The following is a 17,017-nucleotide window of genomic DNA, read 5'->3' as shown; positions in this document are numbered from 1 at the left end:
AAATTAATATTATGGATTTAATTACAAGAATTTAATGATGAGAAAAATATACCTTACATATAGGATTTAATGAGAGAGAATGGGAAAATATTTTTATTTCCAATTGGTTTTTTAATTTTACATTCAATTTCCATCATTAATAAAAACATTTCTTATTTATCATACTTATTATTGTTTAATATATATGATAAAAATGTTCCCAATTTTTTTAATTTCTATTTTTTATTTTATCTATTTTTCATTTTATTATTTAATCGTGGCAACATGAATTAACCCATTTGACCCAAAATGGTTTAGTTTCTTACCACCACTTAGATGAAAATTCTATTTTTTCTAGGTGGATTTTAAAAGTATAAGCTTTTATGTTATTGAAATTATTAATTTATTAAGTATGGATTTAATTAAAAGAACTTAATGATGACAAAAATGACTTAAATATAAGATTCATTGAACATGAATGCAAGTTAATAAATTAAATATTGGATTTATTGAGAGGAATTGAATATAGTAAAAGTTTACTATATTGGTGTGGCCACAATTAATGTTGTTGAAGCTTGGGTGGCTTGGGAAGCCCATAATGTCACTTCAAATTTCAGGAATTTTCCTATTAGCATTGAAGGTGATTCTCTTCTTATGATTTCTTGCCTAAAGTAGATTGAAGTCCCTTGGAGGTTGAAGCCCATTATTGAAGACTGTTTGAATCTGGTTGCCTCCTTGGATTGAGGTGTGTCGTACATTCACTCTTTTAGAGAAGCAAATCAAGCTGCAGATTGGTTGGTGAATCAAGCTCTTTCTCCCTCTCAAGCTCCCTTTTCCCTCCCAAGTGCTCTTTTGTTTATTTGTTTGAGTGATTTTTGGGGCCAAAAAAAAAAAAACATTATCACCCCTACTCTCTCAAAATTGTTGATAAACCAGAACAGGGATTCCTTTAAGCCCAAGAGTTTTAATGCTACCAAAACTTTTGACTAGAGATTTGATCACTAAAGTATACTATGCTACCAAAACTTTATGGCACAAACAATTTTTTTTTTCTTTTCAAATACAAATGAACCATCATCCACTAGTGTCAATTTAAGTTAAAAAATGCTAACTTCTCATTATAACCTCCTAATGAATCTTCTCTTCATTCATACCCAATCAGTACTTTGACTGATATGTATAAGGTTATTTGAGAGACAATTTGCTAAATATAGTTCAAACCTATACTTCAATGTGTACATTATCTTCAGAACCTTTATTGGGAATACCTGGGTTTCTTTCTTTTTCATTTTGTTTTTTGAATGGCCCAAATGAATTTTTTCCACTAGTATACTATCAGCATTAACTTAAAATTGTTAATTAAAACTGGTCATTTTCCATGAACAAAAATGTGGGGACCCATGAAAGGAAGTATCACCAGTAATCTCCACATGTGCATAGCCCTTCTTTGAACTGGTGAAAACGCTTAATGTCTCTTAGAATAATCTCCCTATGGCACATTTCACTTGCATATTTCATCATAGAATGGCAATCCCCACAGACTCTAAGGTTCTTAACAATCCTAATTTCCATCCCTGGAGGAGTGCTAATAAGCCCAAAGCAAAGGGCCAACTTCTCACTATGACTTCCCAATGAATCTTCCTTTTCTTCTTCCTCAATATTATGGAATATCCACTCTGTATCAGGCAAGTATCCTTGTGCCCTTGCATTGATTGTTAGCTCCTCCAATTTCTCATAAATTTCTTTTGTATGCTTGTGGGTCTGATCACCTGCTACAAAATAATGAACTTTGCCTCCCACCTCAATGTAACTCCATCCAGGAGGTTTCTCAATACCCTTATTCCTCATCGCAATTCTCACACTCTCTGAATCATCCCATCTCCCAACTCCAGCATAAATATTGGACAAGAAAATATAGCTTCCCGGGTGTTTAGGTTCTAGCTGCAAGAGCTTCTCTGATGCTAATTCTGCCATTTTAATGTTTTTGTTGGCCCTACATGCACAAAAAAGTGCTCCCCATATCACAAAATCAGGTTTAATAGGCATTTTCTCGATGAAATTCAAAGCTTCTTCCAGCCAACCAGCCCGGCCAAATAGATCCACCATGCATGTGTAATGCTTCACAGTAGGCTCAATCAAATGGTCAAACCTCATGCTGTTGAAAAAGTGAAATCCTTGATCCACCAGGCCCGAGTGGGAGCAAGCAGTTAAAATTGCCAGAAAAACAACTTCATCCGGTTTCACTCCTGTAAACATAGGGCCCATTCAATAATATCTTTAATGATATATATATATATATATATATATATATGAATTAGACGAGAAGTCACTATGAAAGTATAAGACTTCATACCTGTGGATTTCATATCCTCAAAGCACTGAAGAGCTTGCGCAGAGCATCCATGCATTGCCCAACCCGAAATCATAACACTCCAAGTGAGAAGGTCTTTCTCTTTTGTCTCACCAAAAACCCTGCTTGCATACTCTATCTTCCCACATTTTGCATACATATCCACCAAAGCTGTGCCTAGTGCTCTGTTTAAGCGGAAGCCATTGCTTGAAACATAATTATGGATACGAGTTCCAATTTCTAGAGCTCCGATTCTTGCACAAGCTGCTAGTGCAGAGACAATCGTAAGGTCATTAGGCCTCACACCCTGCTTCAGCATTCTATCAAACATATCCAGTGCCCGTTCATTGTCCCCATTTTGAGAATACCCGGAAACCATGGTAGTCCAAGAAATCACATTCTTTTCCAGCATCTGATCAAAAAGCGCCCTCGCATGCTTGACATCCCCCTTTCTCATAAACCCATTGATCAAACTATTCCAAGAACCAATATTCCTCTCCGGCATTGCCTCAAAAATCTCATTCGCTTTCTTCACGTCCCCAGCTTTACAATACCCGTTAATCAAAACATTCCATAGTAATATACTTGCACACTTATTTCCTTCCGGAGTTTCATCAAACAACTGTAATGCGAAATCCAAATAATCAACTTTCACATACATGTCGACCAAAGAAACCCGAATGAATGAGTCAAGTTCAAGACCGAGCTTGACGGTCTGCGCATGCAAAGACCTTCCAAGCCCATGTGCAAGCAATGACGCGGCCGATTTGAGGACAAATGGGAAGGTGAGACGGTTGGGTTGGACATTAATCTGTAACATGGAAACAAAGCAGTAGATCGATTTCTCAAACTGGGTATTTTCGCAGAGGGCCCGAATCAATGAATTAAAGACAAATAAATTTGGAAGAGAGAAATGATTGAAGATGGAAAGCGCATATTCTATGGATCTGAATAAAGAACAAGTAGATATAAGCTGGGTGACGAGGCGACTGTTCTGCGATAGGTTGTGAATGAAAAGCTGGGCATGGATCTGTTCGAGCTGTCTGGTAGTTTTGGAAGCGTGGATGAGAGAAACAAAGCCTTCTTCTGATGGCTGGATTGAAGCAGCGACTCTGGTAATATTCTTTCTAGCGATCGGAGTAGTTTTTCCCAAGAAGAGAGAAGAAAGGGGTCTCATGTTAACGGCTAATCGTTAATTCAAAATGTCTTTGAAAATAAGAGAAGGTAAAGTGACTTTGTGAGGCTGGGCCGGGTGTTGGATTTAAACCTCTTATGGGCCGGGTAAAGTGTATGGCCCACAGAAGCCCAACATCTCAGGCCCAAATAATTCGGTTTCAAGGACAAAAAATGCAAATATTGGAAATTTTATGCGTTTATAATAATCCTACTTTTACATTATAAAAACGCATTTAAAGCATAAAAATTTCTTATTTTCTCCCTTATTTTTTTAAATCAGTTTTATATTTTTATAAAAACTACATATGTATTTTTCCATATCTTGAATATTTTGGCGTTTAATATTTCACTGGGCTTGATTAGATTTTAGAATTCATAGTGTGCGTGACAAGTATGTGCAGTGCAAAAACTATAGGGTATTTGTATTGTATATATTTGTATTTGCACTCTTCCTGAACTAGGACTCGGTTTGGAAGGAGTACAAATACATACAAAATAATATAAAATATAAGGTTTTGTGCTCTACATATTTGTATTTGTACTCATAACAAATGGAGCCTAAGAAAAAAAAGTTTCTAGTCAGTTGGTCAAGTTGGTAAGCTTCCTACATAAAAGGTTATCAAACTTATTTTTGCCTCATGGAGAAATCTTAAGGCTCAGTTTGGAAAGAATACAAATACAAATATGTAAAATGCAAAACCTTGTATTTTGTATTATTTTATATGCTTTTGTATTGTATATATTTATATTTCTACTCTTTCCAAACTGAGCCTAAATGTCCATGTCAGACTTATGGCCTCCTTATAATGCAATTTTCTCCATCAATGTTTGTGCTTTGAAATATTTAAACTTTTCCACTTGAAAAGTATTTTAAATTTTGAATAGTTGAAAGGTCTTTTGGGCCAATAATTTGCTTCTGATGTTTATGATGCAAATGCTATTTATACTGGTGCAAATGCATGGGAGTGTAAATGGGCTGAGTGTAACTTTTGATTTACTTTTGTTTTGGATTTAGCCTTGTTTTGTTTGTTTGTGACAAGTAAAATAATATAATCCCCACTTTATATCAAGGACAATAGAAAACAGAAGAACTGTTACTTATTTAGGAGCACGGTAGGAAACAAAATGATGTGATCTCCACTTGGCAGAGAATTAAGATACGATGAAGGTGGTACAAGATGCAAAATTTGCATTGGCAATGAATATGAATGAGACAAAAAAAAAGTGCAAATTTTAAATCAATAAGGTTGCAAATCATTATTACAAATAAAAGAATGCAAAACTGAACTAAGTACAAAATTTGTAAGTAATTTAGATTTGCACAACCAGCTAGAGACTTTACCAGCAGGCTAGTTAGTATTTAGCACCTTCTATCATGCCAGATATTGATTATATAAAAATACTATAATATCTAAAGGTGTCCCACCTGAGCCTGAGTTTCATAGCCAAAAAGATTACATAGAGGCTAATGTCTTTAGGATAAAAGGCAATAAGCCCACAACCACCCAGTTATTTTTGAATGAGCTCTAAATTTTGACCCTAAGGCTGTGTTTGGTTGCAATGCAAATAAATTTGTACTAATGCAAAACTATGGCAGTGCAAATGATTTGAATGTGAATTTTCACTTATTTTTGTTTCAAATTTTAGTTTACTTTGTTTGATTGCCATGGTTTTTAAAACTGAATCGGTCAGGGGTCCGGTTATCGGTTCGAACGATCGATCAGTTCTGACAAAAAAATTAAAAAAATAAAAATAAAAAATTGAAAATCGGTCAAAACCGTTTGAACGGTTAATTGGACGATTCAGCGGTTTACTGACCAAAATCAACAGTTTTGGAGAAAAAATCGGTTTTGGGGGAAAACGGAACCGATCATGTGATTGGTTCCCGATTTTTTCGGTCCGACCGTCCAGTCTGGTCCGTTCCGGTTTTAAAAACCATGTTGATTGTAGTACAAATAAAGTAAATTAAGACATGAAGCAAAATAAAGTAAAACCCAAAATAAGATTAAACGAGAATTTGCATTTTTTTCATTTGTACTCCCATAGATCTGTACTAGTGCAAATAAATTGCACTCAACCAAACACATCATTAGGTTCAGTTTGGAAGAAGTAAAGATATAAATATATAGCATGCAAAACCTTGTATTTTGTATTTATTTGTACTGTACATATTGGTATTAATACTTCCAAACTGAGCCTTCAGCATTTTCTCTTCTTAAACCATGGTTATGAATTTATATATTATTAATTATAAAAACTAATTAATTAGAATTAGTATATATATATATATATATTGGTTTCCTAATAATTAAGACACATAATCGTACTTTTAATTACTTTCTTATTTTTCAACAATTTCTAAGTTTGTTCTAATAAATTCACACCTCACATAAATTATCCAAGTATGTGCTTCTTATGCATGTATACCTTGTTTATAGTCATTTAAGATTCAATTGTAGTGTGATTGTTATTTTATTATTATTTTTTTTTTGTGGGGAGGAGGGGGTATTTATTTCAGTTTCTCTGATATATCCATTGCATCTTAACTTTTCCACCATTAACCCAAAGCATATTCCAATATATCTTTTATAATTGTCTTTCCAATACTCTGCATTTCTAATACTTTGAACCTTGCATCTGGGACCCAGAAAGCTCACTAGGTCATTGGGTGAAGGTTTTTAGTGTAACAAACTATCAACGGATTGGATCTGGACAGGTTAGGGGTAGAGTGGACCCAACAAATAAGTGAAATGTGCAGAAGCAATTCCAAACCAGACTCTATAGGGTATGTAATTGCATCTATTGGGTCTGACCAGATAAAACCTAATTATAATTGGTAGCTGTTTTTAAGCTGTGAATTTGTAATCTGACAACCTACTTATAATATGTCTTTTATGATGAAAGAGAAATATAGGTACAAGACTGGGGTATCTTTATAATATGTCAATATACAAATACATAATTATGTATGTAGTTGGTTCCAAACAGACCCAGACCCTATATAATTGGGCTCGCTCCGTTTGGGTCTATCAGGTCTACCCGACCGATCGACAGACCTAGGACCAAGTTTGCCTCAAGAACCTGGATTTGGCTTGGAGCCTTGGACCATCAAGAGACCTCCCTGTCTCCCTTTGGACACAGTGTATCTGGAAGTTCAATTGGGTATTGATTGTATCTTCTAAATTTTGGGCTAGGCAATTTGTTAAACATAATAGAGTTTTGCACCAAAAGTTCTAGACCAAGAATTTAGCACATCCATAAGTCTTTATGTTTTCATATTCTCAAAGAAATTGCAGAAGGAATATTACCCATTAAAGGGTTCAAGTTATAAATCAAATGACAACCAATTCTATGAACATCCAACTTATTTCCTGCTAGAAGTTTGTACACCAAAATTAGGGATGCAACTTGGACCGGGTACCTCAACCCAGACCTAGCCCGACTTGTGTCTCAACCCAATTAGCCCGATCCTAACCCAACCCGACCTTGGAGTATGTAACCCTACCTCAATCCAAGTAAGCCGATTTTCATAATTAGGTTGAATTGGGTCTGGTTGGATATGGTTAGCCCGACAAATGCATGGCAAAAACCCAATATTATTTTTGTGAGTTGACTTTTTTTAGGTCTCATCAAAGCTAGATTTACATGAGCATTTATAATAATTAAAGATATTAATAGGGGCACAATAGTCTATATTAGGTTGGGTCAACCGGTCAAGTAGCCTGAGGTCTCAACCTGAACCAATCCTAAATCATATTGGGTTGAATTGAGCCTGGTTTTACCCGATTTATATAGAACCCCAACCTAATCCAGCAATCAGGTTGGGCTAGTCAGGTTTCAGGTTGACCCATTCCAAGTTGCACCCCTAATCAAAATCCATCGTAATATTCACCCAAGCCTCAATCCAACTGTTACTAAGCAAATCACTCTTACACGACCATCCATTCCACTAGTCTTACCATTTCACATTCTAAGGAGTCCCTGAAATCGTTTTCGCCACCGCAAGCAATGTTCTTTTTGGCATTTTATCTTGTCCATCTAGCAAATTCTAAGTAACTACTAACTAGTATAACAGTCTTTCTTATAATGCATTTATTTTGCCTTTTAACTGGAAATTGCAACTTTATTAAAGTAGTGAGTGCAAATAATAAAGGGCATTCAGCCAATAAAGTGGACTCATCAGAACCTTACAATTCACACTCTCGGTTCCACTTATTTCCAAGGAATCAGCTAAAGGGTTGGGCCGGTTGGTCAATATCATCTCATCTCGGCTAAGTTTTGTTTTATTTTATTTTTAGTTTTACTTTTTGAAAAGTAACAGTACTTCAATAATTTTATTGATAATAGAGACACCAAGCTATACAAGTGGTTCACACTGAAGATCACAAACATATCACAGCCTGAGTTGACATATCATCTCAGCTAAGTTGATTCTAAGTTTTATTTCTTGACTGCCAGCATTCTAGCCCATAAAGAATGATTAGATATATAGCCATATTATTGATTCATTTCCTCAGTCACAAACATTACATGTGAATGTCTTCACTTCATCTTCCCCACTCTATGGACAACAATATCTACTTAATCTCTCCATCCCCAAAATTGTCAAACCTACCTAAAGTACTAAAATCTCAATATTCAGCCGCATCAACAGAAGTTGGAACATCACCACTATATAAGGATGCACTCATACATATTCCAACTGTTGCAGAAACCAAAATGCTATTCTTCAGTCACTGTTTCTCTAAAACCTAGAGAAATCCCGACTTCCTCTAAAAAGACTCTCTGATGGGACCTTAAAATACAAAGGAAAAAAGAACAAAGGAAAATATAAACTGCTTTTGAGAATAATTTTTCTTGGCATTATGTAAAAGCAAAGTGGTTTTTTAAGTAAAAATCTGTTAAGAAAAGCCTCCTGTAGAATGGAAGAGATGATAATCTAAATGAAGAGAAAGATCTCCACAAGCATCTAACATCCTATCGCAAACTTACAACCAACAAGGAAAGCTACTTGGAAATTAGTAGATGTGCAAACAAAAAAAAAATGAAGTCATAATATTGATGACTTTCAAAACAATGTAATATCCTTATGATATTTCAATGGCATAATATAATAATGATTTTACCATGTGATTTATAGGTCCGCATCCCTTTTTCTTGCAGCAAGTGAACTTTTCTACAGTCCCAAATAAAAGTACAAGATTGAGTTGTAGGGATTATAAAATTTTATTGTATCATTTCACCCTCTAGGTCTCTATATAGCAGGCATTTGATTTCAGTTGCCATTACACTCAAATGTTTGTCATGTACATATAAATCCGTCCTTAAGAAGGATTTAGCATCAAAGCCTATATTTCTCCTTCACTGAAAGTCTTTTGACCATAGTCAATAAATTAATTCAAGTCAGCAGCAAGGATGAACTTAGTATTTAATAACAGTATAGCAAATTTCTGTTTGAGATGTGGTGCCCAAAATAAATCAATCTTCATTTGATTTTGATTGCCCTTACACTCAAATGCTTGTTATTTTTTGGGGAGAGATGAACTTTCTTAACCCTCCCAAAAACAGAACATAATTACAATACAGCCCAAAATAAATGATCCCTTCCCACCCTTGCTTTGCTAGTGCATCAGCAAATGAATTAGCATCCCTTTTCACCCATTGGACATTGATTTCCATTCTCGAGACAGCCATTTACTCCTTTTCTCATTTATACAGCACCACCATCCAGCCTCCTCTTCCTTCTGCAACCACTCAATAACTAACTTTAAGTCCCCCACAATAATTAATCTCTGGATATTCAGCTCAGCTCTCTAGGCTCTAGCCCTTTGAAGGCCTTCCAACTCAAATGCTTGTTATGTACATATAAATTTGTCATTAAGAAGGACTTAGCACCAAAACCTATATTTCTCCATTGAAAATGTTTAGAACTTAGTTTCTAAAAACACTAGAAAATTTCTGTATGAGATGTGGTGCCACAACACCCGAAAAAATGAAAACTCAACCTATTTAGGATTGACAGCCTCCAAATGGATATTATAACCAACAAAAGATTGCATAGTAAAATATGTTTGTGAAACTAATAAAGAGAACAGAGACATAAAGTCACATAAGACACCAAAACCAAGTAACCATACTTTTCACATTACAAAATATGGTGAGAGCACAATTGTCATATGATGACACCAAAACTGAGTATAAGGATCTCTAGGACATCAAGATCCTTGATCTAGTTGTTAATCAAAGTTACCACATACAAAAGCATCATTGTTGTATCACTCCTAAGTGAGAATATAAACACTTCAGCTTGTTGGATGAATTCCAACAAAAACTATTACTCAATAAACCCCCAAAAACAACCCCAATACTGGCCTTGCAAATTATACAAAATATCCTTCTCAACATTAGAGAGAGAGAGGTGTGTAGAAATAAAAGAAAACTTATCCATTCAGCCTTTGGTTCTCATGATTGTAATGCTCCCTTTGCCTCCTTCAGTGCGAATTTTTGTTTTAACAACTACAGGCTTCCCAGAAAAAGCTGAAGTGGGGTAAGAAGCAGAAGAGTCATCATCATTTTTGTGCTTTGATTTCAGTAGTGGTGTTCTGATCCTCTGGTTTATGTCCTTAAGGGTTAAATCTCCATGAATCCCACAGGGTTTGATTAGAGCAAATGGATATGCAACAGAAGAAGCAAGCTTTGTGGGAGTCCTCATGTAAAATTTCCTACCTAATTATGTCAAAGAGAAATTAAATCAGTTCATTTGAAGTGCAATCAGAACAAGATGCAAATCATATATTGCAAATAGAGTAATACCTTTAAAAGCATTTCGTGGAGTTGGGGTTATGCATTCTTGCACCACGTTAGCTTCTACCGCTGGAGGTGTGTTGCAAAACTCTAGGGAAGAAAAAAATATATTCTAATGTCAAAGATTTTTAGTCATGATATGAACTAAAAAGAAGGAAATGGTGTACAGGATTAAACGGAAAAGCAAATATGTAAAAACGAAAAGATTTTGACAAATTCATTGAATAAATATATATATATATATATCATATACCTGAAATATGTACTTGATCATCAAACACCCTAGAGACATCGCTGTGGTCCATGCATCAAAAAATCAATCAAGTGGAGGTGGAAGGTGACTGCATAAAAATCTAAAGAAGAAAGAAGCATACATATCATAAGAGTTAACATGCATTTCCGCATCATTAAAGCAATTGGTGAGCCACCCCTCAGATGATTGATCCAGGCCCTCACTACCGGAGATAAACCTATCTCCTAATATTGATAAAATAATCAGAATAGCCTTTGATTGAGCTCAATAATATTCATATGTGAACCCACAACATACCTGTAAATTCTGAAACCCAATCTGAAGTCTGAGGTAAAGATTCTTCAATTGAATTCTCCCTATCCTGCATAGAAAAATGCACAATGTAAATGCATACCTTGGAAAAATAACACAGATAAAAGTTTCACAACCTCTAACACTAAAATCATGTCTTATAGGTTTCAGTGCATATGTGAAAAAGCACAATTTATTCAGGTTTTTAATTGAATAATTAAAGAATGATAATCCTATAATATACATATAAATGAAACTTACAATATTTACACCATGGCTATGGCATATCTATTATACTGTAGCTGTGTTTTTAACTTAAATTAGAGCAATAAGTATGAGATCTATGTTTTACCCATATCAATCAAAATAATATAAAATATGCAACATCTAGGTAATGCATGATCAAACAATATGATCAGTATAGGGTTAAAGCCTGAAGACCTTTGATTTTACAAAAGCAGATGGTAAACCTTCATTACAAAGGCAAGGATCTATAACTTGAGTGTTGAATTGTAGCATTCTCCGCCTCTTTGTTTGCAAAGGCTCTATGCATCCCTCTGTTTCCTTGTTCATATTTTCTGAAATCCACTCTTTCAGATTAGGAAGTAGATATGCAATGAAATTACAATTCCAAGTATAAATGCCACAAGTGTTCCAAGAAAGAGGGAAAAAATGCATTACCACTTTCAGTAGCAAGGTAAGAAAAATCCCCACAAGCCTTGATTGGAGTTGCTTCATCAAACATGTAGGACAAATCTTCTTCATTCTGGTTTATTTCATCCCATAGATAATCCGAGGCATCTGTTTGAAACAAATTCACCACCTCCACATGAGATATCTTCTTCAAAATGTCTTACCACTAATAAGAGAAGCACAACAAGTACTTACCAAGATTGGAATCCTTTTGGAGAAAATCTTCATCGCATTGCCATTCCCATGGCTCACTAATAATGATTTCACAGAAGAAAAACAGAAACACATCATCAAATTAAAGTAGAGCCCAGATCTATTGTGCAAGAAAATTACAAAAAAAAAAAGATAAGATAATTTCAACCTTAAATTGCATTCCAAGGTAAAGTGAAGCAGCACTTATTAACAAAAAACAGTGTTAACTAACTGAAAAAAAATTAAGAAATTTAAGATGGATTATGATTGTTTCTTTTTTTTTTTTGAAGCCGATTATGATTCCAATTAAGCTCTTAAAATTTTGAACAAAAAGTTAGACAACAAAACAAGCTACCGTAAATAGGGGGAAAAAGAAAATTCTGAATAATCTGGGTTCAACTCATTAGTTACCACAACATCCATAAACACAAACAAAATACGCAACTAAACACCCAAAATATGTAACGAAAAATGGAAAGAGCAATAGAAATCTCGATTTGCGTCCCCATTTATTAATATTATCTTCATAAACATCAAGAAAATGCAGGATTAACCCACCAAAGTACGTAAAGAAAACTAAAAATGCACATGGAAGTCAGGGATTATGTTCTAAGGTAGAAGTAGATTTTCAGAGATTTAACCAAATACAAGGAAAATTCCAAAAAAAAAAAAAAAAAAAAAAAAAAAAACGAGAAGATCAAGAGTTTACAACTTACCCCATTTTGGATGAAACCAACAAGATCAGTTTTGAAGCATTAAAAACGCCTATTCGATTCAGAGGTTGAATCTCCGGTTGAAAATTGATCTCTGCTGCAGTGCTCCTTCCCAAAGGCTAAAGCAAGCAGCGTGCCGGTTCTTCACTGGCTCAAGCAACTATCATGAAAAGGGACCCCATGCGCAGCGCATCTCCGAACGGGGTTGGGGTGTACGAAGAAACCCGGAAACCCGAATCATCTCACGTAACACGTGCCTTGTTTCCCGGCCTGAATCTAGGACTGGTTCGGATTGGTGGGGATTTTTAACCCGACAGGAGACTTGTGTTTTTTATAAGACCCGACAGGGGCGAGATCTTTTGGACCATTGACCACCTAAGCAGAACGTCGCTACGGTGGTCCCCTGTGTGACCGATCACGTAAAGAAGCACGCATCTGAAAACGAGGGCAGTGCATGTTGTTCAGCTCAACTTCTAAAATAACTGTTGATATCCGGTATAGTTACATAAATGCCCTTATTTTTGGGAAACGTGCCCTTCCTTCTTGTAAATTAATCGAATGGATCTTGAGTCTTGACTTCGAGGCGAGAGCAAGAATGAGTTTTACTGGGTTCGGTCTGGTTCGGGTCCGAACCAGACCGAGTTCGGTTATATATATTTTTATATCTAAAACTAGGAGTGTTCATCATACGGTTCAAACTGCAAAACCGAGTTCGGTTTACATCTATAAACAGTTTGGTTCGATTTAAGAATTTCCAAATTGTGGTTTGCGGTTTTGGTTTGGTTTATTGAATTTTATAAACCGAACCAAACTGTAAACCGTAAACCATAAACCAAAATTTTGTATGCATATATATAATATGAATATTTGATATGTAAACAATATATATAATATATCTAAATGGAATGTGTAAAATTATAAATATATAATGAACTCTTTATTTTATAATAAAATAATTAATCAAAGTTTTATGTTTTAATTTTTAGGGGAGCTATTTGGGCTTTCTAATTGGGCTAAGCCCAAAAGAACCATAGAATGGTCCAAAGTCCCCAAACCGTATTAGAAACTGCACCAAAATAGTTTGGTTTGGTTTCCATACCAAAACGGTTTGGTCAGTTTAGAAATTTCTCAAACCATAATTTACTGGTTTGGTCTGAGAACTTCTCCAAACCGCACCGAACCGGACCGTAAACACCCCTATCTAAAACAAAAGGGTTCATCAAAACACCTTGTATCAAAGCCCTTCAGATATGATATGATAGGGCTTTGTGCAAAACAAATACTAGTAGGGGTGATTTACCAAAAAAAAAAACAAATACTAGTAGGGCTTTGTGCAAGAAAAACCGCTATCCAATACCGATGATGGAAGGGATTAAATTGAAGCAAAAGAACAATCAAAGTATTTGTTTTTGTTAGGAGAAATTGAAGCAAAAGGAACCTTTTGACATTTCCAAGTATTATTTTTTGGTCAAATGAGCTTTGTTAATTGTTATTAATTATAATAAAGTTTAAAATTTTATTAATATTTTAAAACTTATTAAATTTTAAGATTTGAATTTATATTTATTAATTAATTAAGTTTATATTTTATTAATGCAATTATTTTTAATCAAATTTATTTGAAATAATTAAAAGTAATTTAAATTTACCCAAATTATAATTAATTAGAGTTGTTATAATATTATTAAATGAATTTTGTTAATGTAATATGTGCTAAAGTTTTGTTACTTAATTTTGAATTTTTATTAATGAATTTGTAAATTACTAATTATAATAAAATTATTTGGCACCTGGAGCCTCATGAAGCTAAAAAAAAAGGAAAAAAGAAAGAAACTCACACCCATATACCATATGGATAACTGAGTATTGTATAATAAATTAAGTTATTACATTTACTTAATTAACTAAATTATTAAGTAATTTTTCTTTGCTTAACCAAAAATTAGTCTTCAAAATTTTATTCACATGTTTAGTATTATTGAAGAAAATACCAACCTAAACAAAATTGGCTATTTAGTTCAATACTTTTAGTATAATTACAACAAACAAATAAAAACAGTAATATATATTTGGCATTCATAATCAATAAAAATAAACATTATATGAAACAAAAATAAAATTTACCATCAAAGAAATTTATAACATTGAATTCAAATAAAAACATATGTTGCATGATAAAAGATGTACAATTTCAAGAAAATAAAAGTTTCAAAGCTTAAGTTAGACAAAAAAACTGTATGGAAAAAAAAAAACTTAAATAGTATATTTAATAGTCATTAATGTAGAAATGCATGTTATGCATATTTGTTGACAATTTTGTGTTTATCGTATATTTTATTGCAAGTATATGCATTTCTTCAAAATATCTATGATATTTAGGAAATTTTACATTTTATTGGAAATTTATGCATTTTTCAACAAATTATATCCAAATGTTTATGATAACCATTTGTCTTAAGTAAATATCAGTAATTTTCATTAATTATTAACTCTAAAGTATTTCTATAAGCATTGACTAATAATTATTTTTGTAACTATCATTAATGATAAATAAATAATTAATTAATGATAATTAATTGAGTAGCAATTTCAGTAATAATATCAATAAATAAATAAATTATTCTGAATAAATTAATTTTCAAATATACACATATTTATAAATAATTAATTACTAAAAATCTCAAAATAAATTGATGTTTTAATTATTCTAATTATCCTACACATTTAATGTTTAGGAAGTTTCTACCTTTGTTATAACGCGATGAAATGAGAGACAGGGTGATGTGGCTAAAGGCTAAGAGACCGATGATGTGGCAAAACAAAAGCCTGCGTAGGGTGAAGGCAAACCTATACCAGATTTCTTGTGTTTATTTATCATTAATTATTTTAAAATTAAATTTATATATAGTTTAAATTAACAGTTTTTACTTTTATAAAATTTTAATTTCTAATAAATTGTTATTGATGCATAATTTAAGTTAAGATATTATGCTAAGTTTATTATTGTTTAAAATTTCTAATATTTTAGAATTTTTTATTATAAATTAAGTATAATGTTATTGTTAAAATTAAAAAATATATATATTTTTTGAATTTTCTATTATGTTAATCATTTTTAAATTGAAATTAAATTTTATTACTTTATAATTATAAAATTATTATAATTAATTATTAAATTTTATAATGACAAACATGAAAATATTATTTATAATTATAATAATATTTTTAACTAATTATTAAATTGTATTACTTTAGTTGTATTATTTATTTTTTCTCTTATTAGTATTTTAGATATTTCTTACTCATATTGTTTTCAATGTTTAAGTTTTATCTTAAACTATTTAAAAAAAAAGTTTTGACTTAAATATTAATATTTTCATACATTGATGAAAAATTAAATGCATGCATTTAGAAGGTAGAGAGAGATATGGATATGAATAGATAGATAGAGAGAGAGAGAGAGAGAGGGGGGGGTGGATTTTTATGGGAAAAGGAGAATCTTTAATTGGTTGTTTAAAAATGACATGGAATAAAAAAACTAAAGATTCAAAAAAAAAAGAGAAAAAAGATAGATTTCCTTGTTTTAGTATATATAAATAGATGCCTGGTATGGATAGTATCCTATCATACTTTGAACATAGGAACTTATAGCTTAGTAAGGTTGGTCCCACCTAGGCAGCCTATGAGCTATACCAAAACTGACTTCAAAAACTTGACTTTCCACTAAAGCTTCGTTTAGAGGCTTATCCAAAGCACGTCAATGAAAACAACTAAACCAATGCTTCAGCATATCCAGTCTTGAAAGAACAAACTCAAAATTGAACTATCCGGTCTAACCAGATAAGACTCGATTCTAATCAACAGCTATATACTTTCAGGGTCCGTTTAATTTGCAGTTGAAATCGGAAGTGGAATTATATATTCTCATAGTCTGTTTGGTTCGTACAGGAATTGGAATGGGAATTAGAATAAGCTAGAATTGGTCATTTCCTCGAGGGAATGTCATCCCGCCAAAAATGGGAATGGCATTTCCTCCCTTAATCTATAATTCAACAATCAATAAGCTAATTTGTTACAAGTATATCATGGAAAAGGCATGTACTAAACTATGTAAAGTAGTTGGCTCAGGTCTTAGTTCGTTGAAAGTAGAGGAGTAATTGGTCGGGTTTGGGTCAAATCTGGCCATATCCAAATATGTTCCAATTATTAGTGGGGATAGAAATCTTCCCCATCCACGCCGTGTACCCTACCTCCCCAACCTGATGGGGTCGATGATGGGGGTGGGGATTAATAGGGATCCCCAACCGAAGTCTGGGTCGAGGATGGGGATTAATTGTTTCGGTGAGGCAAGGACAATGATAGGGATTAATAAGAATCTCCAATCGGGGTCGGGGTTAGGGGTGGGGGATGGAGTTTCTGCCCCACCCCAACCCCAATAATATATATATATGATATTATTTATATTGTATATGTTAAAATATATTTATAATACCATTTATATTTTAAAATTTTTCTTTGTTTTAATTTTTTTCAAAAAATACTGTTAACTTTTATCCCTAGTGAGGA

The 17,017-nt window shown here is 33.2% G+C and overlaps 2 protein-coding genes across 2 annotated transcripts; both read right to left on the bottom strand.

Moving 5' to 3' along the window:
• Positions 1 to 224: 224 nt before the first annotated feature.
• LOC104609454 (pentatricopeptide repeat-containing protein At1g04840) lies at positions 225 to 3,534 on the bottom strand. The gene is made up of 2 exons (XM_010275779.3): positions 2,333 to 3,534; positions 225 to 2,225 (listed from the first exon to the last, which is right to left on the bottom strand). Exons 1-2 carry the CDS (start codon positions 3,504 to 3,506, stop codon positions 1,393 to 1,395), a joined length of 2,007 nt encoding a protein of 668 aa, XP_010274081.2. The 5' UTR covers positions 3,507 to 3,534; the 3' UTR covers positions 225 to 1,392.
• Positions 3,535 to 9,615: 6,081 nt separating this feature from the next.
• Positions 9,616 to 12,597, bottom strand: LOC104609405 (protein XRI1-like). The gene is made up of 9 exons (XM_010275705.3): positions 12,455 to 12,597; positions 11,742 to 11,797; positions 11,535 to 11,654; positions 11,295 to 11,431; positions 10,860 to 10,923; positions 10,684 to 10,786; positions 10,563 to 10,603; positions 10,319 to 10,399; positions 9,616 to 10,231 (listed from the first exon to the last, which is right to left on the bottom strand). Exons 1-9 carry the CDS (start codon positions 12,457 to 12,459, stop codon positions 9,954 to 9,956), a joined length of 885 nt encoding a protein of 294 aa, XP_010274007.1. The 5' UTR covers positions 12,460 to 12,597; the 3' UTR covers positions 9,616 to 9,953.
• Between the last annotated feature and the right edge of the window lie 4,420 nt (positions 12,598 to 17,017).

This window comes from Nelumbo nucifera, chromosome 3 (genome assembly GCF_055504915.1).
Source record: "Nelumbo nucifera cultivar China Antique chromosome 3, China Antique-T2T, whole genome shotgun sequence".
Lineage (NCBI taxonomy): Eukaryota > Viridiplantae > Streptophyta > Magnoliopsida > Proteales > Nelumbonaceae > Nelumbo > Nelumbo nucifera.
Note: the sequence above shows the minus strand (reverse complement) of the source record. Positions and strands in the feature narration are given on the sequence as shown.